This window comes from Trichophyton rubrum (assembly GCF_000151425.1).
Source record: "Trichophyton rubrum CBS 118892 genomic scaffold supercont2.9, whole genome shotgun sequence".
Taxonomy (NCBI): domain Eukaryota; kingdom Fungi; phylum Ascomycota; class Eurotiomycetes; order Onygenales; family Arthrodermataceae; genus Trichophyton; species Trichophyton rubrum.
In genome coordinates this window covers 713,235-732,935 of record NW_003456420.1, presented here as the reverse complement: position 1 = coordinate 732,935, position 19,701 = coordinate 713,235, and the positions used below count along the sequence as shown (strand labels likewise).

Here is a 19,701-nt window from a genome sequence, read left to right as displayed (position 1 = left end):
TCAAGCCAACGGAAGCAAAGGGATCAATTTGACCAAATCCTCCAAACGAAAGTGAAAGGAACAAAGTTGGACAGGATACTGTCACCTTTTTTATAACTCCCGGAATAAATATTTTTTGAAATTTCCAAAATAGTGCCGGAATGGATGCACCATATTCACCACGTCTAGCCTTGCCTCACGCCTAGCTGCCCCCGAAAAGAAATGGAAAAGGGTGAATCAATCAAACGCTCAACTCCGGCGGAAATTATGACAGGTTACAGGTAAGTAGCTGCGAGATGCGACTCTCACGAGGCCAGGGTGCTCTGGCTGAGATTCGACTTCTTCAAGCTCTGCTCTCTCTTCATGGCTCTAAGCATGGATTCAAGTCGTCGTCGTTCTTCTTGTTCGGCCTGGATGTTGTCAGTATATATATGAAAAGGGGAAGGATAACAAAGCCAACTTACCCGTAGAGCCTTGATGCTATCTGCTCTGGTCTCTCTCATCATCTTCTTAAACTCGCTCTTCAGCACGGTGATGGACGTGTTTTCAATCGTCATGCCGTCCCTTATGCCCAGGTTCTGGATACGTTCGTCACCAAGCTGGGTCTCAAGAGTATCACATCTGTCTCTGTAAGTATCAATCATGTTCTCGAGCTTGTCACGCTCCTTTTCAAACTCGATGCTCTGCTTGGTCAACTCCTCGTAGTCTTCGATGGTCTCCCGCAGCTCCCGTTCAAGAACCTGGATACGTTCATGAGCACCCATGCTCGCTGAATTGGCATTATTCATCTGGACTGATTTCAGCGTTGCTATCTGGCTGGTTAGGTCCATGTTTCGTTCTCGCAGGCTATCTATTTCACGCTGCACGGCCGGGTTGGCGGCTGCTTCGGCAGCGCGTTCAGATCTGCTTCCGTAGGCACTGTCAAGCTCTGCTTTGGCGAAGGTGAGTTCAGTCTGGATGCGAACCATATCACTCTCGAGCTCAGAGAATTCTGTCTGGAGTTTGGCGTGGGCTTGCTCGGTCTCTTCGCGGGACTGGTGGGCTTCTTTGATCTGGCTGAACTGGCTGTCCACCTGGGAGCGTAATTCTTGGAGAGTAGACTCTAGGTTGCTGATGAGAGAATCCTTGTCAGCTAGATCATGCTGGATTTGCTCACGAGTGTGGTGGAAATGAGCATCTGACTGGGAACGTAGCTCTTGGATGGTGGACTCCAGGTTGGAGATTTGAGTTTCTTTCTCTGCCAGCTCCTGTTCAGCTTTCATAAGGGCTTCCTTCTCGGGAGATGCCTCAGGTGCTTCCCCGATGCTACGTTTCTGTTCACGAAGCATGGAGTCCTGTCGGGCAGCATCCAGCTGGTCTATGAGCATGGCTATCTCAGCCTTGGAGCTTTCTTCCTCGGCCTGAGACTTGTCCAGCTCCTTGCGTAGCTTGGTCAGATCCTCCGTAAGGTCTGCAATGTATGCATCACGCTCAGCATCAGATTTGGAGTTGAGGTCTCGCTGCTGTTGTATCTGGATGCCGAGGATGGTCTTTTGCTCGACTAAGCTGTCAATCCGCTTCTCAACATCTGTAACAGCAGAGTCAAGGTAGTCCAGCTGTTCAGCCATAGATTTTCTGATTGTAGACATGTGTGGGCTGGTAGGTTGTCTGCTGGACCCAGCTGCTGCCAGGGCCTCGTCGAGCCGTCGACTGAAGGCATCCAGCCGGTCAATCGTATCATGGTTGGAAGGAGAGTCTTCAGATGTATGGGTATCCTGACCGCGAGATGAATGGCTTTGATGCAGCGCAATCGTCTCCAGGCCCTTTTCTAGATAGTCTATCTGTATGTTGACGGTGGCCAGGGGGTCGGAAGATCCTTCGTTGGTAATTATCTGGGGGATAGGGTCAATCTCCTGGTCGGCGTTCATCTGCGTGAGCATTTCATGCAGCCTGTAGGTCATCTCCTCGAGCTTCGACTGCGTATCCTGCAGCCCACTGAGAGACTCAACATCCGGTTCCAGGCTAGGGACGTCTCTGGGCGGTGCACCGCCATGGTGGTCCAGGTAATCGGCTGTCCGGTAGAGGCTCCTATGGTCAAACTCATGTCCACAGCCGTACGGATCCAAGCCGTTCAAATCGTCGGATGTCGACGAGAGGTCGTCTGTCTTTGATCCCTTTTTCTTCTTCAGTCCCTTGTGTGTCATCTGCAGCACTCCGGCCGTGTGTTCGAGTATCCTCGTCCGGATATCACTGGCCCTGCGCTCCAGCTTCGCTATCTCCTGCGCCTGCTCCTCGCACTTCCGCCGCGTGATAGCCAGTCCTTCGTCCGAGGTATCCAGGTTTCCATGGCCATGTCCGTGTGCATCCTGGCCGAGATGGCCGTTCACCCCGTTCGAGCCGTCATCGTAGAGCCTGTTGAGGGACTGAGCAGCCTCCTGCAGTTTCAGCTCCAGCGCTAGTTTTCGTTTCCCGCCGTCGACGCGCGACTGGACCAGTGCGAGCTCTCGTTTCAGCTCCTCGACCTCTTCGAACGAGAGCACTTCGAAGTGCAGGCTGTCTCCGATGGCGGTCTCTGCGAGCAGGTGCATCGACACCGGGTCGTTGGGGTTGAGCAGGACGGAGCCGCGAGAAAGCTGCTACACACACACGTCAGCTCGCCATTGAATTGACATTGGCCATATTGACCATCATTTGACCGTGATATTGAACGGGCAATAGCTGAAGAGATTATAGAGATGGACATACAGGGTTGTACCTCGAGCCCTCGCCGTCGTCAGGGTGCATCATGCCGCCGTAGCCATCCAGCGTCTTGGGGAGAGGCGCATTCCCAAGGGAGGACGAAGAGTAGTACCGCGGGTCTCTATAAGAATACTCGCTGGACCGGATGCTCGTCGTATTCATGATCGCAGAGCTGGATCTGTCGTATGAAACAGATCCTGCGCAATCGAGAGAGGCTGAGCTGGGCTTTTTAATGGTCTCGCTGGCTAGCAAAGGGGGCGGCTCAACATCTTCACAGCGAGCAACGACAACGACAACGACAACGACAGCAACAACAGCAGCAGCAAGACAGCCGGCAAAGACGTATTTAATTATCGAGAGGAAATCAGGAATCGATATCACCGATCAGACATGTCTGAAAAAAGAACGATGAGAAGGAAAAAGATCGGGCAGGGCAGACCGCAGAAAAACAAAGCACCCATTACCTCCGAATACCACGAATCGGCTGGCTCAACAAGATGCGCCACCAAATCGATTGCTCATCCAGCGCTGTCTATCCGCCTGATAGGAGCCTTATCGATGCTCCCAAGCGAGCCGGAGCAGGGGAAGCACGCCGGTTGCCGGCCCGCGTGGCTTGGGGGGGAAGACACCCCTAGCAGCATACCTACATCGATGTCGATAGCTACAATCTACAGTTACGATCTACGACGCCCAACGACGACGTATAAACGAGAGCTGGGTACTCCGTATCACTCAGATATAGTGGGATGGGGCCCTGCAGGGAAGATTTGGAAGAGCCCACCAGCTCCGTTTCCCCGGATGCAAGTCGAAACAAACGGCGGGCAGCGTTTGCGATCCTGCAGCAGGGCTTTCCTTAGGCCCTGCGCCGTCACATGTGTCGGCCCGGATGCCAGCCAGTTAGTGGGAGGGAGATGGAGAGACGCCAGAGCAACTTCTGGAACTGCTGGAGCAGCTTTAGGGGAATAGACAGACATCTCCTGGACGGGCTCTGGATGAGAATCTAACTGAGATATATTAGAGGCCGCCCATGACGTCTTGTCTGTCTGTCTGTCTGTCCTGATGCCGGCCATGACCATGGACTCTACGGACTATATCCAGGGGGGCTCGCCTCCATCTACGGTAAAGGATGATATTATTGAGGTTGAGACGCTGGACACCAGGACGACGGCGAGGCCAGAGCCTGCGACGTTCAAGGTCTATAAGAGACGCTTCTTCGGCCTGGGACAGCTGGTCCTGCTCAATATCATCGTCAGTTGGGATGTAAGTGATTCTATATCTGCCTTATCTTTAGTTACCCCAGATTTGTGCCGACATTGCTGACTTCTCGCAGTGGCTCACCTTCTCAGCCGTATCGAAGACGGCCTCAGAGTATTTCCGGGTCAGCGAGGGGGCCATCAACTGGATGAGTACTGCCTTTCTCTTTGCATTCTGCGTTGCCAGCCCGTAAGTGATGTGGTTCTCCGGCTAGTCGTATCATGTTCTCGGTATGTCTGGCTATCGAACAATGTGCTAACCTCGGGGGGCCATACAGGATAGTTATATGGACACTCAACAGGGGCGGCCCCAGGTCCTCCATCATTACCGCGTCTGCCTTGCTCCTGGCGGGCAACTGGATTAGATACGCAGGCACCCGCGCGGGCAGCGGCAACTTCGGAGTCGCCATGCTCGGCCAGATTCTCATCGGGTTTTCCCAGCCGTTTGTCCTGACTGCCCCGACGAGATACAGTGACATCTGGTTCACTGGCCAGGGCCGGACAAGCGCAACAGCAGTTGCCAGCCTGGCAAACCCGCTGGGTGGTGCGTTGGGACAGCTTATCGGGCCTATACTGGCCACGGATTCAGCGCAGATTCCCAATCTTGTGCTTTATGTCTCGATTATTGTAAGCCCCCTTATATCTCTATCCGACGGAGCACATCGGAGGGATGTTATATACCCCCCCACCCCTGGGCTATAAAAACATCGTACGATATATCAGGAATCTATAGCCAACTAACCAACTTATCTACCACTGAATAGTCCTCAGTCGCATGCGTACCATCATTCTTTGTCCCCAGCCGACCCCCTACACCCCCCAGCGTGGCTTCAGAGACAGTAAAGCCACCACTCCTATCGAGTCTTCGCCAGCTGGCTACCCGCATCGAATTCTGGCTCATCTTCTTCCCCTTTGGCATCTATGTCGGTCTCTTCAACAGTATCTCCTCGTTGCTCAATCAAATCCTCTATCCACATGGCTACTCCGAGACAGTAGCAGGCATAACAGGTGCCCTTCTGATCGTGGTCGGCCTTGTCTCCGCCGCCATCATGTCCCCCATCATTGACCGCCTAAAACACTACCTGGGCACCATGAAAATTCTCATCCCAATCCTCGCAGCAACCTACATCGCCTTCATCTTCGCGCCTAGCTCAGGCAATGTCGCAGGTCCGTATGTCCTCGCCTCTATTATGGGCGCAACTAGTTTCTGCATTCTCCCAGTGGCTCTCGAATATATGGTTGAAATCACATATCCCATGTCCCCCGAAATCCCGAGCACGCTATGCTGGACTGGCGGCCAGATCTTCGGGGCGGCGTTTATTTTAATCGAGAATGCACTCAAGGCTGGACCCGAAGAAGATCCGCCCCTCCATATGATGCGGGCTCTTATCTTTCAGGCAGTTATGGCTACAGCCGTGGTGCCGCTGCCATTATGCGTTGGCTTGTTTGGGATAGACGTGCGTAAGCGCAGGCTTGAAGCCGAGTGTCAGCGTGTTGGCAGTCTAGAGGAGGCCATCATCCGGAGGGTGTGAGTACATAATTTGCCTGATGGTGTATATACCCTTCTTTGCTTGGTTGTTTTGCTTTAGTTTGGATTTAGTTCAGTATTAAATACCCGCTGCATGATGTAGAGTGATATTCTATCATTTTCATCCGTAGACAACATCTAATACCAAAAATAAGGAATAAACTAGCCGTACAAGGTACAATCGGTCGAAACATATATGCAGGCAGATACAAGCCCATCTAATCTCTCCCACATCCCTCATTCCACACTAGTCCATCCTTTCTGTCTAACGATTCCGCAAAGAAACAAGCAGAGGGTCCAGAACTGTGATTTGGAGTTTTATGTATAGTACAGGTTGTTTGTTCTAATGACACGGACGAAACCGGGGCGATGGAGGGGGGGTGTAAGAGAGACGAAAGGACATCAGATCTATTTCAATTCGCGCCAGAGCTTGGGAGCAGCGCACTGGGTAGCGCAGTGCTGGAGGTGGAAGACTAGAAAGTGGTTAGAACATGCCATTGACATCGACATTTTGGCAGTTTGCGATGACTTACATTCTTCAACGCAGTCCTCGTGGGGGCCCTTGAACTCGGGATCTTCGGAGTTGCGAGTGACACGCTCAACGCAGTCGTCGAAATGGTGCTTAGCAGGTGCGCAGGCCTTGGAGTTTGAGCATTCTATCAAAGCAATTGGTTAGTTACTTGCTGCTGAACGCAATCGATATCGACTTCGGCAAAGGCATATATAATATACGGTGCCAATTGTCCAATTGACCACACCAATCCATCAATTGGCCATAGCAACCGCTTGATACGACCACCTTCCGCCCTCCAGAAAGCGAAATACCCCAGGAACAAACAGGGACGGGCCACACTCACCCTCTACCAACTTGGGCATGATATCCTCTGGCTCCTCTTCCTCCTCTTCCTCCTCCTCCTCGGCCTCTTCCTCGGCATCCTCCGACTTGTCCTCGTCAGGCGTATCTTCACCGGCAGAAGACGAGTCCTCGACCTCCTCGGCCGGGGGGGCTTCGGCCTCAACGACTTCTCCGAAGCTCAGCGAGCTCACGAACTCAACGAACATGTCGGCGATACCCATTGTAGCGGTGGGAAGAGCGATATGCAGCGGTGCAGGGAGATGCTGGGACGGGGTTGATCTGTCCGCTCCGAAGAGATGAGATGTGTATCTCGGGAGCTAATGTGGCTGCGGCAGGGCTTGAGTGGCCTTTTGTCGACGTTGTTGGTCTCTTCGTCGTCTTTTTCGTCGATGTTTTGGAGCGAAAAAAGGACGAAGGTTGGTTTAGAAGGGCTGTGATTGGCTGGTTTGTTGAGGCACGTGATTGAGAAAAAAAGATATAGAAGAAATAGAAGAAAAGAAGCACTTTATAAAGACACGAAGAGAATAATAAGAGAAGAGGAGAAAGAGAAGAGAAGAATGCTAACTACGAAGATGGTGATGCTAAGGGTAGACGCTACTGGCGGCGGCGGCGGAGTTGGTTCTCCAGCTCGTTGGCGACGCTCTGCTGCTGCACCTCCTCATACCCCGGCGGCGGATCAGTAGGCGTCTCGAACGACGGCCGGCCGGACCTGCTATCCTCGTTTGCAGCTGATGTGGCCGTTGCAGTCTTTGTGGTTGTGTTTGTGGTAGTTATTGTTTGTGGGGGGAGTGTTCCTGATATATCATGATTATTACCGGTGGTAGAATTGCTCTCGTACGCCGGCAAGTCCTCGAGATGCACATTCGCAAAGTCGACGACGCCAAACGCACCGCCGTCTCGTCCGGAGCCTCCTACCTGCGCCCCGTCCCCGGACATCAGCCCGCTCTCCCTGGCCCGCTCGACGGCTTGTTGCAGACGCTCCTTGATCTGCTCGTAGTTCGAGTGGAAGTCAAATGCCCCTCCATCCTTGAAGGTGAGTTTAAGCTGTATGGCTGCAAAGGAAGCCGGAATCCCACCGCCCGAGACCGGCTGGACGACTGCATTCCATACATTGGGGCCGAAGAAGGGTGCGGCAACGTGGGTGTCTATGAGGTTCAGCAGGGGCGCGGAGAAGGACTGAAACTCTTGTGTAGGTTGCGAGGGGAGGTAGACGATCTATAAACGTAAGATATCTGTGTATAAGTCGAGGTAACGAGGACAAGAGACATACTCTCTGGTTGGTGAGGTGGACATGGCCGGTGCTGGCCTGCCTGGCGAAGGACTGCTTGTCGGGGCCTGGCTGAATGGACTTGAGAGCTATGCTTGTGCGCAGTGGGGAGGTGTATATGATGCGTTCGTTCGGCAGCAGGACCAGCCCCTTGGTCTCATGGACCATGGCCCAACTAAGCATCCAGGCCTTTAGCACCGACTTGCCCATCGTGAGGCCGCAGATAGGGTATTCATCTAGACAGCCATCCAAGAGGGAAGAAGATTGGGACCTACTTTATAGACATGGCGAGCTCGACGGGCCAGACGCAACCTGGCCCTGCGACTGTCGAGTGCTCTGTGCCTCTTTGCAGCCACTAGTCGTCTAGACGCTGTACGCTGTAACCGTAGCCCGCACCCCAGGGCCCTTGTCCGAGCCGTCTCGAAGGCGCAACTCGAAAAGTCAAAAAAGAGCGTTAAAACCGGTCTGCCTGTGGGCAACTATGTATGTATGTTAGAATATTCACAACAGGCGCGCCATGCGAAGGGAAAAGAAAAGGCAAAGCGAGAGGAAGAGGTCGACCCCCTGCAGCCGGGCGAGGGAGAGCTTGTACTTGTCTAAAAGAAATATGGATACATGGGGGATCACGGGCTCAGGACATGGTCATGACGTACTGGCGCCGGCGGGGTTCGTTGGTGGGAGCCGTTGCAGTCGAGGATCAAGCGTTTGAAGGTCAAGGGGAGACGACGGAGGATCTGCGAGACCGATTCGAGATGTGTCGATCTTGTTATGGAAATGAAGCCATCAAAAGGAGTCTTGTTAAGTTGTTAAGTGCAGCAGCTGGCCGTCTGTTCGAGTTGAATTGAATAATGTGAATAATAACGCTTTGGATAGAGACCCCGATATAACGCCTAGGCTTATGCTTAGTCATAGGCCATGCAACGCGGGCGGCTCCTACTGTTAAGGTAAAGAGCAGCTTCCTATAAAAGACAGCCTGGGTAGCATATCTGACTATCCTAAAGACAACAACAACAACAACAACATCAATACTATCAACAATCAACACCACCAACTGCTAGGACAACTATCTATCCACTGCTACAACTCGCTGTCTTGATCCATGTTCCCTCGAGAACATAGGGCAGATAGGCCTTTTTGGCCCTGCAGTTCATATTCCGACATTAACACCAGCATCAACGCCATCACCACTATCACCACTACCACGATAACGATATGTCAAAGTCTGCCACTACACTGAAAAGGAGTAAGTCTACACTCATAGTGGGTAGAGCTGAAGTTTTTGACATAATAATAATAACAATAACAGCAACAACACCAAGATGGCCAGGCCCCCTCAATTCCCCGAGTGGGCCCAATGGGCTCATTTTATTCTGACAATATTTATATTTTTAGAAAAAGCTTTTATTTATCTAAGGAGGTAAGTAAAATAGGTATCTTATATATATCTAAAGGATATACTAATCAGATTACTATAGGAAATACTCATACCGCCTGGTTACTGATGAACAAGGCAATATTCGAGTCAGACAATATCAAGATAATAATAACAACGGCAACGCAACCAAAATGCCCCTCCAACCCCCCATCTGGGCCCAATGCCTTCACTTCATTCTTACCATTTTTATATATTTAGAAAAGGCGTTTCTTTATATCGGACAGTAAGTAAAATAGGTATCTTATATATATCGAAAGGATATACTAACCTGATTATTATAGTTACTGCCCGTATCGTCTGGTGACAGACGAAAGAGGCTTTGTTCAAGTTAAAAAAAAAAAAACAAAATAACAACAACAATAATTAAAAAACTGATGATTTCCGGGCGGGAGGGTGGGAGGGTGGGACCCCACCCTGGAGTTTTGCATGTTTTTTCGGTGTTTGTTTTTGTTTCTCTAAATAACTACATGAATAAAGATTATATTTTTATCCCTATTTATTTTTCCAACCTTGAAACAAAGGCATCCGATATAATGGGTAAGGCCACGGCCGAGGAGTTCGGGACACTGCTGGGCTGTCCTATATACTATAAGGAAAGGTAAGGAAGGGAGACTGTGGGTAGCCTGTCCAAGGGGTCAAACACAGCGAGTTGCGACTCTTGAATTGTTCAAGTCGAGAGAATAACGAGTAAGTGTCTGCTTATGGATATCTGAGTATCTGGCATTTTTTGGTCACCATTCTCAGCAGGGTGGGCAGAGTGGGAGAGAGGGATCTCCCTATTTTTTTCGTGAGTGCTTCCTGCTTGTTTTTTTGGCATCAAACAATTTCACTTTCTTCATATCAAGTCAAGGTAGATTACACGTGGCTACTAAGCCTAATATGGTAGGTGCCGTTTGTTCCGACGCACTTTTATTGGTCAGTCTCATTACGTAAGACGAACTCTTCCCCTATCCGGGCTTGTATCGTGTTGTCTCCTGCCCTGACTAGTTATGACGACCAACTTCTCGACCTGCCAGCATCAACTACGCTCTTCTACGTTTTACGCTGCTTAACAAGCTTATGACCAAGGGACTATTGATACCAGAAAATCAACTAAGGAATGACGTGCATGGATTGCTTGGAAATACACCCTAATAATACATCGAAACATGGGTATGCTGTACACCCAGGCACCCATACGAATTTGATACCACTCTCCCGGGCTCGTTTAATGCCCTGCCGATTATTTGCCAAATTGCTGCTTCAGGTCGTCCATCAGCTTGTTGATTTCCGTGGCGTTGCTGGTACCCTCCCGATAGGCTGACCAGGGATCAGAGCATGCAGAACTATTAATATACTTCTGCAGCTGACTGCCGCCTGCGGAATTACGGCCGCCCGAAGACGAGGATGGGATAAAAGAGCTATGGGAGGTCAAATGTCAGTGAACTGTCCGCCAGATAACCAAGGAAGAAGTGAAGATTACCTGTTGTGTGGTTTGGAGTTTGAGGTCTGTGCAGTGTTGGATTGATGAGGCATGCTACAAGGAGACGTAGCAGAAGAAGTTGCTGAATTATATGGTAGACTCGATGGACGACGGTGGATGGTTGGTAAAACTTCTTTGCTGTGTTCAAAATTCTGTTTTTTTTTTTTTTTTTTTTTACTGTCCCTGCTGCTGAAGGGGAGATACTGGTCCCTTTTATCTCTAGAGCACCATCACGGCAGACGATGTTCCTTGGGTAAGTAGTTTCCAGCATCCCGCCATGGGAAGACTTGGTGGTGCGTCAACGTTGCCAACGCTTGTCCCGTGGAACGAGTTATCCCCGTCGGTATTATTTGGGTTTGGGCAGTTTGGACAGAGAGGCCGCAGTACCTGGAAAGTTACGAGCTGCAGTGTTCGCGATCTCTGGGCTTCGGTAAGGGGGAGAGAACGATTTCCACTGCGTGCAGGTGTCAATATGGCTTGAATAGGCTTAGGAACCTTTTTCCTGGATCCCGCTATGCTGCCCTGCTGGTCGCCTCGTCCGCACCGTATGCATGGAGGAGGGTCACTTTTCCGCCTAGATGGTTACTCACTGGGATCACTGAAGACCAGGATCAGAGAGAAACAGTGCCAGCTGGTTAATTGATCGACGGCTCCAAGGCGCCGCTCACAGGCTTTCAGGCATGCTACCACACACCGGGCAAGACTAATTGCTTAATCTATCCATCTCCGTTTCAGCAAGTGTTCGAGCAGAAGAAACAAACACTGCTGACCGTGTTGATTAGCAGAGTATAGCCACAGCTTCTTCTTTTCTCTTCGTCTGATTGTTCCGCTTGCGGCCGTTTACTAGGTTTATACGGCCATAAGGGGCCATGTTTCCTGCATCTAAAGGATTGCTAATGATTCCGATTAATCAATTATGCAACCAAGGACTTGGCTTGGCCTGTATCTTGCAGGGTTATTGGGTTGGTGCTCTCTGCAAGCAAAGATGGCAAGGATGCATCACTGCATGAGCATCTTCGGAAACAATTGGGCGCATGCATGGCCGGCTAACTAGGCGAGTAATGATATTGCATGCAATCAAGATAATCCGGGTGTGGCATTCGCCCGAACAAGACAGGATGGTGGCTAGGGGCATGCAGCAGTGCCCGTGAGGGTCTGCCAGGCAGCAAGAGTATCACCCTAAGGACCGACCTGTCAACGACTGACTGATGATCGATAGCGTGGCGAAGATAATACATGCATACAATATCACCCCTTACATTAAGGAACCAGCTAACTGGCACCTATCAGGCCGCAAGCCGCAATAAGGGTGCGGAGGAATCCGACTCAGGCAAGAACAAGGAAAATGGAGAATTCTTCCTTGGAGGTACACGGTTTCTCCTAGTAACTATTCATCTAGGCACCTGGCTATCAGTTTAACTATCTGGAAACCATCGAGGCAGACAAAAAACAGGCAGTCAAGGACAGCACATTCACTGGATCATCAGACACACTGTCTCAAAGGCCCTCCGTGTATTCAGCTGTGTCTTTCGCTGGCAGGATACTCATTTTCCATGCTCAAATCGCATCATGTCACATCTAACTACGGAGAACAGGTGTTTTCTCATTTGCAAGGTACATCAGGCAGCGCTTTTTTTGCTGCAGACCCAAGCCGTGTTTCATTTGACAGGGACACAAGCTGCCAACCGGCGTGCTGTTACAGCCTTCCAGATGCATTCTGATGTCATACGGATACGGCTCACAACGCCCAATCTTGCCAAGGGGTAGGGTTGTTGATGCCCGCCATTCAGGGGAGCGAGAAACAGCCACTTCTGCTGGAGCATCGACAGTCCCCGCGAGCCCTTCGTATTGCGGCGAGGAGGCTGAAAAAAACAAAGTGATGGCCACTTTTTTTTATCTTGGTTGCCTTGACATGGACCGTGGAGCCGTTGTCGGGCCATCCCGCAGTTACTTAAGAGCGTTGCGGGCGAGAGCTGAGATATCAAATTAAAACAACCAACCAGCTAACCAACCAACCTTCGAAACGGCCCTCCTTGTCCCATCGTCAGCTACGGACAGGACGGGTGAGCTGTTCGTTGCTGTTAATCCGTTTCACCAACGCATTAGTTACGAGAGTCAGGCGAGCTGCCACTGCTGAGCTCCTGGAGGGCAGTACCGCTGGGCTAACTGCTGCATTTGACCATTGTCTTTCGTTTACTGCCTGCTACCAGGAAGAAGCCCCTATTGATACCCTGAGTGAATGGCCATGGAGCCGCAGGACCAACCGTACCAGCAGAGCCTTGCTCAGTCACAGGCGGGCGGCGGTGGGGTATCTGTCCGCAGCAGGTCGTCCAGCGTCGTCTCGACCAGGACGGGAGTGACCATCACCACCCTACAGGAAGACACAAGGAGCATTCGCAGCATGGAGCTCGTCGTGGGAGGCCGCATCTTCAGGATCAACCGGGACGGCTCCAGGATAACGGAGCATCCAGGCCTGCCGCCATACACTGCTGCGCCCCCGGAGTACTCCAGCCTGGACACGAACCTGGCTACAGGGAGCAACAACGAGCTGCCGGCCCCTAATATCCCGGACTACCAAACCATAGCATGGCCGCTCAACGAGCGTGACTACCACCCTTTGATGAGGCAGCGTGTTCCATCCGTCAGCCTGACACAGGATAGGTCTGAAGAGCATGCTGGTGCTGGCACTGACGCTCCCGCACCACAGGACAACGATCTACTTACGGCCGAGCTGCCGGGTACGCCAGTCGAGCGTGAGAGGAGAGGGTCAGCATCGGGATCGAGTTCAGGACTTGTTTCTCGAGCTCACTCGTTCGTCCCGGGGCCTGAGAAGATCACCGTGGTAGCGAAACGACGCTCGGTATCAGAAAGCAATATCCAAGCCAACCTCCGTCCAAACGCCCATCACACCAATGCCAACAACACCAACCATAACATCCACAGACACAACCACAACTTCCTACGACGCCGGAATGGAATCCGTCTCCCCCAGCTGGACACAGGCATGTCCTTTGAGTCTCTACGCAACGCCTTCTCCATCAACCCAGCCCCTGCATCCAGCCCTCGCATGACCCATTCTGCTGGCCCCAGCATAGGAAGATCCAGCGACATCTTCCACCCTTCTCCGACCTACAACAGCAATATTAACAGCAACACTACTAGTACGGCCGACCACTGGCAGTCCCATTCCACCGTCTCCCGCGGCCGCTCACCTCCCACCACACCCCGAGCAACCCGCAGCCCCATGCTGGCCGTCCCCCAGGGCCCTCCCACCGTCGAAGAAGGCTATGCGGACACAGACGAGCCGCCAGCCATGGACACCGAGAACGAAATCAGCATCCACTTCTCCCGCATGATCCGCAGCATTGATCGTGAACACCGGCGTGTGCTGCATCAGAAGTGTCGTGAGCTAGCCGAGCTGCGCGAACGCCTGAATGAAGTCGACCAGGTCTACCGCAAGGAGCTGAGGTCGCGCGACTTCATCATCGACGAGCTCCGACATACGATCAACTTGCTGGAGTTTCAGACGGAGGCGAAGATAGAGCGGGCCCGGAACGAGGTCGAGGATATCTGGGAGCAGCGCTGGAAGGACCAGGAGAAGCTCTTGCTGGATATGCAGCGGAGAGTAAGCCAGGCGGACCTCAGCAGGATCGTGGGACGCAGGAGAGGAGGGAAGGTGACTTCTACTGCTCATGGTGAGGAGGAGTATCATTAGCTGTTGGTTAGAGGGTCTTTAGGGGGGACTAGAACTTGGGGTTGCTTTAGGGCCGGCTATGGCATCTACAACATCTACTAGCTAGCGCTTTCATATTAACACATTCAGCGATGGAGTTGGGACAGAGCGGATATCTACTAGCTGGTCTATGTATCTCGGCTTCAATATATTCTTTTTCTACTTCCTGTCCGTCCATCTCGCAAGGTGGTAGAAGTTGCATCACTGTGCATCCCCATCCGAGACCTCTGCTCAATCAATCAGCACATCCCATGTTCAGACATGAAAATCTCAATGCGCCATGCAAGAAACCCATCGCTCGAGCCAGATTCATGCATGCACGGAGGAGCTGCTGGCCCTTTTTCTCGCTTCGTATCCTGTTTTTCGCCTCCTTCGGCTAACCCCCATTTTGACCGCAGCAGCAAACAAACAAACATCCAATATATAAAAATGCTCGAAGCCTGGCCGCTCGTCGCAGCGCTCTTAATTAAATCCCCGTCCTGCCAGCTTCCCTGCTGCTAATCCCAGGATTCACACAGCTATTGGCCTCCTCCGTGTCTCAGGCCAGCGAACAGAGAAGAAGGAAAAAGAACATCCGGGCGGGACGGTGTTTATATTTAACAACCTGCTAAAAAGCCCTGCAGATAAACACCCGGGCAAGATATGCAGTTTCCCCCCCGCCGCCAGCACAGCCAGACACCACCGCCTGCCACCAACCTCATCGGATAAGACGAGACGGACGAAGAGACGGCCTTGCGTTGTGCGTCGATACAGCTTAGTTGCGTACGTTGCAGCGACCTGCCAGCTGCTCATGGTTGCGGGCCGGTCACCCCAAGGGACAGCCGCTGTCTGCTCGAACAACCCATAACCAGCCTGGATACGCCTAATTGCATTCGATCAACCGGTCCAAGATGGCTTCCGGGGACAAGGAGTACCGGCCGATGGTCACTTGGATGTATGACCTGATCCTGTGGTTCCTCTCGCTGCTGGTCGACCTGTTCTTCCGCGAAGTGCATCCCCGCGGCTCATGGAAAGTCCCCAAGCGAGGGCCGGTGATTCTCGTCGCTGCTCCCCATGCCAATCAAGTACGTCTCTACCTTGTTCTACTACGTTGTGTTGTTGCGTTGTGCTGTTATGCTGTATTGCGTGGGTTGGTACTAATAATGTCTGCACAGTTCGTGGACTCCCTCATCCTGATGCGGGTAATGCGCATGGAACTTCACCGTCGAATCGCCTTCCTGATTGCCCAGAAATCATTCAAACGCCGTTTTGTAGGCTTGCTCGCTCGATTTACGGGCTCGGTCCCCGTTACACGAGCAATGGACAACTTGAAGCCGGGCAAGGGAACTATTTATCTACCAGACCCCATCAACAACCCGACCTTGCTACGCGGCCGCGGGACAGACTTTACTTCTTCGGCGTTTGAAGTTGGCGGGACTATCTCGTTGCCCTCGGTTAATGGACAGTCGAGCAGTACGGATATCAGCGAGATCCAGGGACCCGAGGAAATCATATTGAAGAAGCCGTTCAAGACACAGCAGGCCCTGCAGCAGTTGACGGGGCGAGACGACGTGGATGAAAGCGGCAACTTTACCGGGGGTGCGAATGTTAAGAGCCCAGCTGAGTTTCAGGGCTCGAGGTTCAAGGTTGCGCCGCATGTTGACCAGACACAGGTGTATAATGCTGTCTTTGATACGCTGAACCAGGGAGGCTGTATTGGTATCTTCCCGGAGGGCGGAAGTCATGATCGTCCGGATCTGTTGCCGTTGAAAGGTATGCACTGTCAGCCTATTGATGTTTGATATAATGCTAATGTTTGTAGCTGGCGTTGCGCTGATGGCGCTTGGAGCTGTGGCTGCCAACCCTGATTGCGATGTGACCATTATACCCTGTGGAATGAACTATTTCCATGCCCACAAGTTCCGGTCTCGGGCGGTCATTGAATTTGGCAACCCGGTCAAGGTGCCTCCGGAGCTGGTCAAGATGTACAAGGAGGGCCAGAAGCGAGAGTCTGTAGGCACCCTGTTGGACACGATATACCAGGCCCTGGTCACCGTTACCGTCACATCTCCTGACTACGAATCTCTTATGGTATGTTGAACCAATTTTATTACAACTGTGTACCTAAACTAAACAGATATCCAGGTCATCCAAGCTGCAAGAAGGCTGTACAATCCTACAGGGAAGAAACTCCCGCTGCCGATGGTTGTCGAGCTCAACCGTCGTCTGGCCAAGGGATACGCTCACTACAAAGACGACCCCCGGATTATCAGCCTGAAAAAGTCTGTGTTGGACTACAACAAGCAGCTCCGCATCCTGGGCATCCGAGACCACCAGGTCCAGTATGCCAAATTCTCCTTCTTCAAAGTGGTGGCCACCCTCATCTACCGCCTGGGCAAGCTGGCAGTCATGGCCATCGGCACTCTGCCCGGCTTCGTCCTCTTCCTGCCCGTCTTCGTGGCCACCAAGATCATCTCTATCAGAAAGTCCCGAGAGGCACTGGCAGCGTCCAGCGTCAAGATCCAGGGCCGCGACGTAATGGCTACCTGGAAGCTGCTCGTGGCCCTCGCCTTTGCACCGCTGCTCTATACCTTCTACACCGTCCTGCTCACCTACTGGACCTACAGCCACCGGGTCTGGGGCTATGTACCTGACTGGGTGCCCTCTGGACCATCATTCCCTTCAGCTTCTGGATATTCCCATCCATCACCTTCGCCGCTCTCCGCATCGGAGAAATAGGCATGGACATCCTCAAATCACTCCGTCCGCTGGTTCTATCTCTCAACCCCAGCTCAGCAAACACCCTCGTCAGGCTTCGGGAACGCCGAGCCGAGCTCTCCATCCAAGTAACGGACCTTATCAACACCCTGGGCCCCGAGATGTTCCCTGACTTCGACTCCTCGCGTGTGGTCTCCAACCCCTTCAAGGACACCATTTTCCGCGAGAACCTGCCGTATTCTTCTCTGGAGTCTCTCGAAGAAAACGAAATAGACGAACCACTGGGCGACTACGGCCGTCCGCGCATCATCCACCGCTCCCACACCGAATCCTCCATGCAGGACCAGCTGCCTCGCAACGAATCTTTCCACGACCTCGCGAGCTTCGGCTTCTTCTCTACTCGCCCGTCCAGTCGCAGCCGAAGTCGCAGCAGCTCCAACGGCGGCCTGATAGGCTCCTCTGGCTTCCCGCTCAAGGAGTTTAGCACGCTGGACTCGAAGGAGAGCTTCGAAGAGGTGAGCAAGCGGATCCGGGGTGCCATGCGGGAGCGAGGCCGTCAGCGCCGCCGCAAGAGCGAGGACTCGAACATGTGGGAGTCCTCAGACTCTGAGTCCCAGACAGCAGAAAACCGCAAGGACGTCTAGTCTCTCTCTCTCTCTCTCTCTCTCTCTCTCTCTATCTATCTCTTATAACCAGCTCCAGCTGTCTATATGAGCAGACTCACAGCAAAAAGGGGTGGTCTTTCAGTGTTTGGATGATCTTACGACGTTGTTCAGGGTCCAGCAGGCGTTCTGTATCTATCAATACCTATTTACTCTTCTTCTATTCTGTCTTCTACTGTCCTTCTGTCTTCTATTCTGCTGTATATACGTACAAGGTCAGGGGCTCCTCGAGTCTTCCGAGACAAGAAAACAAACAAAAACAGGCTAAAAGGCAAAAAAGCGGCAAAGCCACGAAGTCTGACTCTCGCATCTACGTCACTCTCTCGTCTTCTTTTTTTATAAAGCAAAAAAGCATTCTATTTATCCTACGTCTATTTTAATACTTTGCATAGTTGAATATTCTCTTTCGTCCATCGTTTGGCTTTCGTCTTTTACCTAATTATCGCTGCGCTGGTGGCAGCAACGCAGAGGAAAAAAACCACCCGGGACTTCCGGCCAGCTTGCCTACGCTCTTTTACTCCCCTTACGCCCCTACGAAATATCTCCGCGATGGCTTCGTCTATGCATCTGTCGAGGATACGGAAATGGCTGGCTTCGTCTCCTCCCGTCGAGGGCGCTATATACTACCTGCGAGAGCTGTTGATCGGCGCGCTGCGACAGGGCCCTATTCCACAGCATGTCGCCTTCGTGATGGACGGGAACCGGCGGTTTGCCCGCAACCAGGGCATCGAGCGGGTGGAGGGACACAATCTGGGCTTCGAGGCGCTGGCAAAGGTATTCTTTTACTCTTTACTCATTATTTTAATTGTAATGAGTGATACTAACGGGTGCAGATTCTAGAAGTGTGCTATAGCTCCGGCATCAAAGTCGTGACGATATACGCCTTCAGCATCGAGAACTTCAAGCGGTCCAAGTACGAGGTCGATGCGCTGATGGAGATGGCGAAGCTGAAGCTGCTGCAGCTGTCGGAGCACGGCGAGCTGCTGGAGAGGTACGGAGCGAGCGTGCGGGTGCTGGGCCGACGAGACCAGATACGCCCGGATGTGCTGGAAGCCGTGGACAGGACGGTCGAGCTGACCAGCGGCAACGGAGACGCCATACTCAACATCTGCTTTCCCTACACCTCGAGAGACGAGATTACCTCCGCGGTCCGCAACACGGTGATGGAGTACAGCACCCCGCTGGACAGGACCCAGCTTCCGGCAGTGAATTCGCCGCGTCGACCGTTCTCTGAGAAGCGGATTGTCGAGAATATTCGTGAGCATACGCCCAGTGCAGACCCGCGCGAGTCGCTGTCAAACGGAAGCAATAGTCCCGTCACTACGTCTTCGGCCAACGAGACGGCATCGGACTCCAACTCGTCTCTCTCCTCGGCCACGACGCTGCACCTTGCAGCCTCCGGGGAGACGAACGGGAGCAGCGGGACAGGCAAGCAGCGGCATCACCACCACCATGAACGTCAACACCGGCATCATCATCAGCATGCCACTGCGTCGCCCGAGCTGTATACCTCGTATCCCCCCAACAGCGACCAGCTGCTGTTTCACTCGCCCGAGACGATCACCACGCAGACGCTCAGCGACCATATGCTCACCGCTGGCTGTCCACCGCTGGACATCCTGATCCGCACCTCGGGCGTCGAGCGTCTCAGCGACTTCATGCTCTGGCAGTGCCACCAGGACACCCAGATTGTGTTTCTGGACACGCTGTGGCCGGCCTTTAGCCTGTGGGAGTTCCTGCCGGTGATCTGGGACTGGCAGCGCAGGATCAGGAAGACCGGCCCAAGACGAGAGCTCGAGTTCGACTTTCCCAGCGCATACAACTCGGATTCAGAGCGGATGAACGCTGACAGTCCGTGGCTGACGGAGGACGATGATATCAAATTCAAGTCTCTATAGACGCTACCGCCTGCGTATACCCCTGCATCTACCTACCTTTTGCCTACTCTGCCTATACCTACACCTTCTTCTCCTTCTCCTTCTACCTATGCTTCTTCTTCTCTACCTACTGTCTCTTACTGTATAATAGTAATGAAATCCGCATAGACGAGTTCGTACAAGGTTCCTCAGCCAAACCACCGCGCCACCAGTAGACCCGAGCCAGTTGGGCAG

General features: G+C 52.5%; 9 protein-coding genes across 13 annotated transcripts; 6 read left to right on the top strand and 3 right to left on the bottom strand.

Annotated features, from left to right (window-relative positions):
- Positions 1-284: 284 nt before the first annotated feature.
- Positions 285-2,859, bottom strand: TERG_07251 (uncharacterized protein; the record flags this gene model as incomplete). The annotated part of the gene is made up of 2 exons (XM_047748741.1): positions 285-2,594; positions 2,704-2,859. 2 exons carry the CDS (start codon positions 2,857-2,859, stop codon positions 285-287), a joined length of 2,466 nt encoding a protein of 821 aa, XP_047604729.1.
- A 728-nt stretch (positions 2,860-3,587) lies between these two features.
- Positions 3,588-5,482, top strand: TERG_07250 (uncharacterized protein; the record flags this gene model as incomplete). Its single annotated transcript, XM_047748740.1, has 2 exons — positions 3,588-4,577; positions 4,715-5,482. The coding sequence occupies exons 1-2, from the start codon at positions 4,173-4,175 to the stop codon at positions 5,480-5,482; spliced, it is 1,173 nt and encodes a 390-aa protein (XP_047604728.1). The 5' UTR covers positions 3,588-4,172.
- Positions 5,420-6,817, bottom strand: TERG_07249 (uncharacterized protein). 3 transcript variants are annotated; one of them, XM_003232353.2, is made up of 3 exons: positions 6,336-6,817; positions 6,012-6,134; positions 5,420-5,951 (listed from the first exon to the last, which is right to left on the bottom strand). In XM_003232353.2, exons 1-3 carry the CDS (start codon positions 6,553-6,555, stop codon positions 5,887-5,889), a joined length of 408 nt encoding a protein of 135 aa, XP_003232401.1. In that variant the 5' UTR covers positions 6,556-6,817; the 3' UTR covers positions 5,420-5,886. The 3 variants fall into 3 exon arrangements, with proteins under 3 accessions (XP_003232401.1, XP_047607193.1, XP_047604727.1); XM_047750357.1 differs by having other exon boundaries at positions 6,012-6,817; XM_047748739.1 differs by having other exon boundaries at positions 5,420-6,134.
- Positions 6,818-6,928: 111 nt separating this feature from the next.
- Positions 6,929-8,378, bottom strand: TERG_07248 (uncharacterized protein; the record flags this gene model as incomplete). 3 transcript variants are annotated; one of them, XM_047750356.1, is made up of 4 exons in its annotated part: positions 8,255-8,378; positions 7,877-8,080; positions 7,605-7,776; positions 6,929-7,549 (listed from the first exon to the last, which is right to left on the bottom strand). In XM_047750356.1, the coding sequence occupies exons 2-4, from the start codon at positions 7,885-7,887 to the stop codon at positions 6,929-6,931; spliced, it is 804 nt and encodes a 267-aa protein (XP_047607192.1). In that variant the 5' UTR covers positions 7,888-8,080; positions 8,255-8,378. The 3 variants fall into 3 exon arrangements, with proteins under 3 accessions (XP_047607192.1, XP_003232400.1, XP_047604726.1); XM_003232352.2 differs by lacking the exon at positions 8,255-8,378 and having other exon boundaries at positions 7,877-8,119; XM_047748738.1 differs by lacking the exon at positions 8,255-8,378 and having other exon boundaries at positions 7,605-8,121.
- On the top strand, positions 8,132-10,667 carry TERG_07247 (uncharacterized protein). Its single transcript, XM_047748737.1, has 5 exons — positions 8,132-8,545; positions 8,603-8,844; positions 8,908-9,018; positions 9,077-9,259; positions 9,318-10,667. Exons 3-5 carry the CDS (start codon positions 8,921-8,923, stop codon positions 9,385-9,387), a joined length of 351 nt encoding a protein of 116 aa, XP_047604725.1. The 5' UTR covers positions 8,132-8,545; positions 8,603-8,844; positions 8,908-8,920; the 3' UTR covers positions 9,388-10,667.
- Positions 10,668-10,688: 21 nt separating this feature from the next.
- TERG_08935 (uncharacterized protein) lies at positions 10,689-14,213 on the top strand (the record flags this gene model as incomplete). Its single annotated transcript, XM_003232348.2, has 1 exon — positions 10,689-14,213. The coding sequence occupies exon 1, from the start codon at positions 12,738-12,740 to the stop codon at positions 14,211-14,213; it is 1,476 nt and encodes a 491-aa protein (XP_003232396.2). The 5' UTR covers positions 10,689-12,737.
- Positions 14,214-15,121: 908 nt separating this feature from the next.
- Positions 15,122-16,949, top strand: TERG_12535 (uncharacterized protein; the record flags this gene model as incomplete). Its single annotated transcript, XM_047751481.1, has 4 exons — positions 15,122-15,295; positions 15,386-15,983; positions 16,033-16,301; positions 16,356-16,949. 4 exons carry the CDS (start codon positions 15,122-15,124, stop codon positions 16,947-16,949), a joined length of 1,635 nt encoding a protein of 544 aa, XP_047607191.1.
- A 2-nt stretch (positions 16,950-16,951) lies between these two features.
- TERG_12534 (uncharacterized protein) lies at positions 16,952-17,572 on the top strand (the record flags this gene model as incomplete). Its single annotated transcript, XM_047751480.1, has 1 exon — positions 16,952-17,572. The coding sequence occupies one exon, from the start codon at positions 16,952-16,954 to the stop codon at positions 17,570-17,572; it is 621 nt and encodes a 206-aa protein (XP_047607190.1).
- Positions 17,573-17,952: 380 nt separating this feature from the next.
- TERG_07242 (di-trans,poly-cis-decaprenylcistransferase) lies at positions 17,953-19,701 on the top strand. Its single transcript, XM_003232346.2, has 2 exons — positions 17,953-18,364; positions 18,424-19,701. Exons 1-2 carry the CDS (start codon positions 18,140-18,142, stop codon positions 19,486-19,488), a joined length of 1,290 nt encoding a protein of 429 aa, XP_003232394.1. The 5' UTR covers positions 17,953-18,139; the 3' UTR covers positions 19,489-19,701.

Excerpts from the sequence above, each read along its gene's own strand:
- TERG_07247 (XM_047748737.1), top strand. The coding sequence starts at position 8,921 with ATGGCCAGGCCCCCTCAATTCCCCGAGTGGGCCCAATGGGCTCATTTT. Across the intron at positions 9,019-9,076 it reads GCTTTTATTTATCTAAGGAG|GAAATACTCATACCGCCTGG; the intron begins GTAAGTAAAATA and ends AGATTACTATAG. Across the intron at positions 9,260-9,317 it reads GCGTTTCTTTATATCGGACA|TTACTGCCCGTATCGTCTGG; the intron begins GTAAGTAAAATA and ends TGATTATTATAG.
- TERG_07242 (XM_003232346.2), top strand. The coding sequence starts at position 18,140 with ATGGCTTCGTCTATGCATCTGTCGAGGATACGGAAATGGCTGGCTTCG. Across the intron at positions 18,365-18,423 it reads GCTTCGAGGCGCTGGCAAAG|ATTCTAGAAGTGTGCTATAG; the intron begins GTATTCTTTTAC and ends TAACGGGTGCAG.
- TERG_07249 (XM_047748739.1), bottom strand. The coding sequence starts at position 6,555 with ATGGGTATCGCCGACATGTTCGTTGAGTTCGTGAGCTCGCTGAGCTTC. Across the intron at positions 6,135-6,335 it reads CATGCCCAAGTTGGTAGAGG|AATGCTCAAACTCCAAGGCC; the intron begins GTGAGTGTGGCC and ends TTGCTTTGATAG.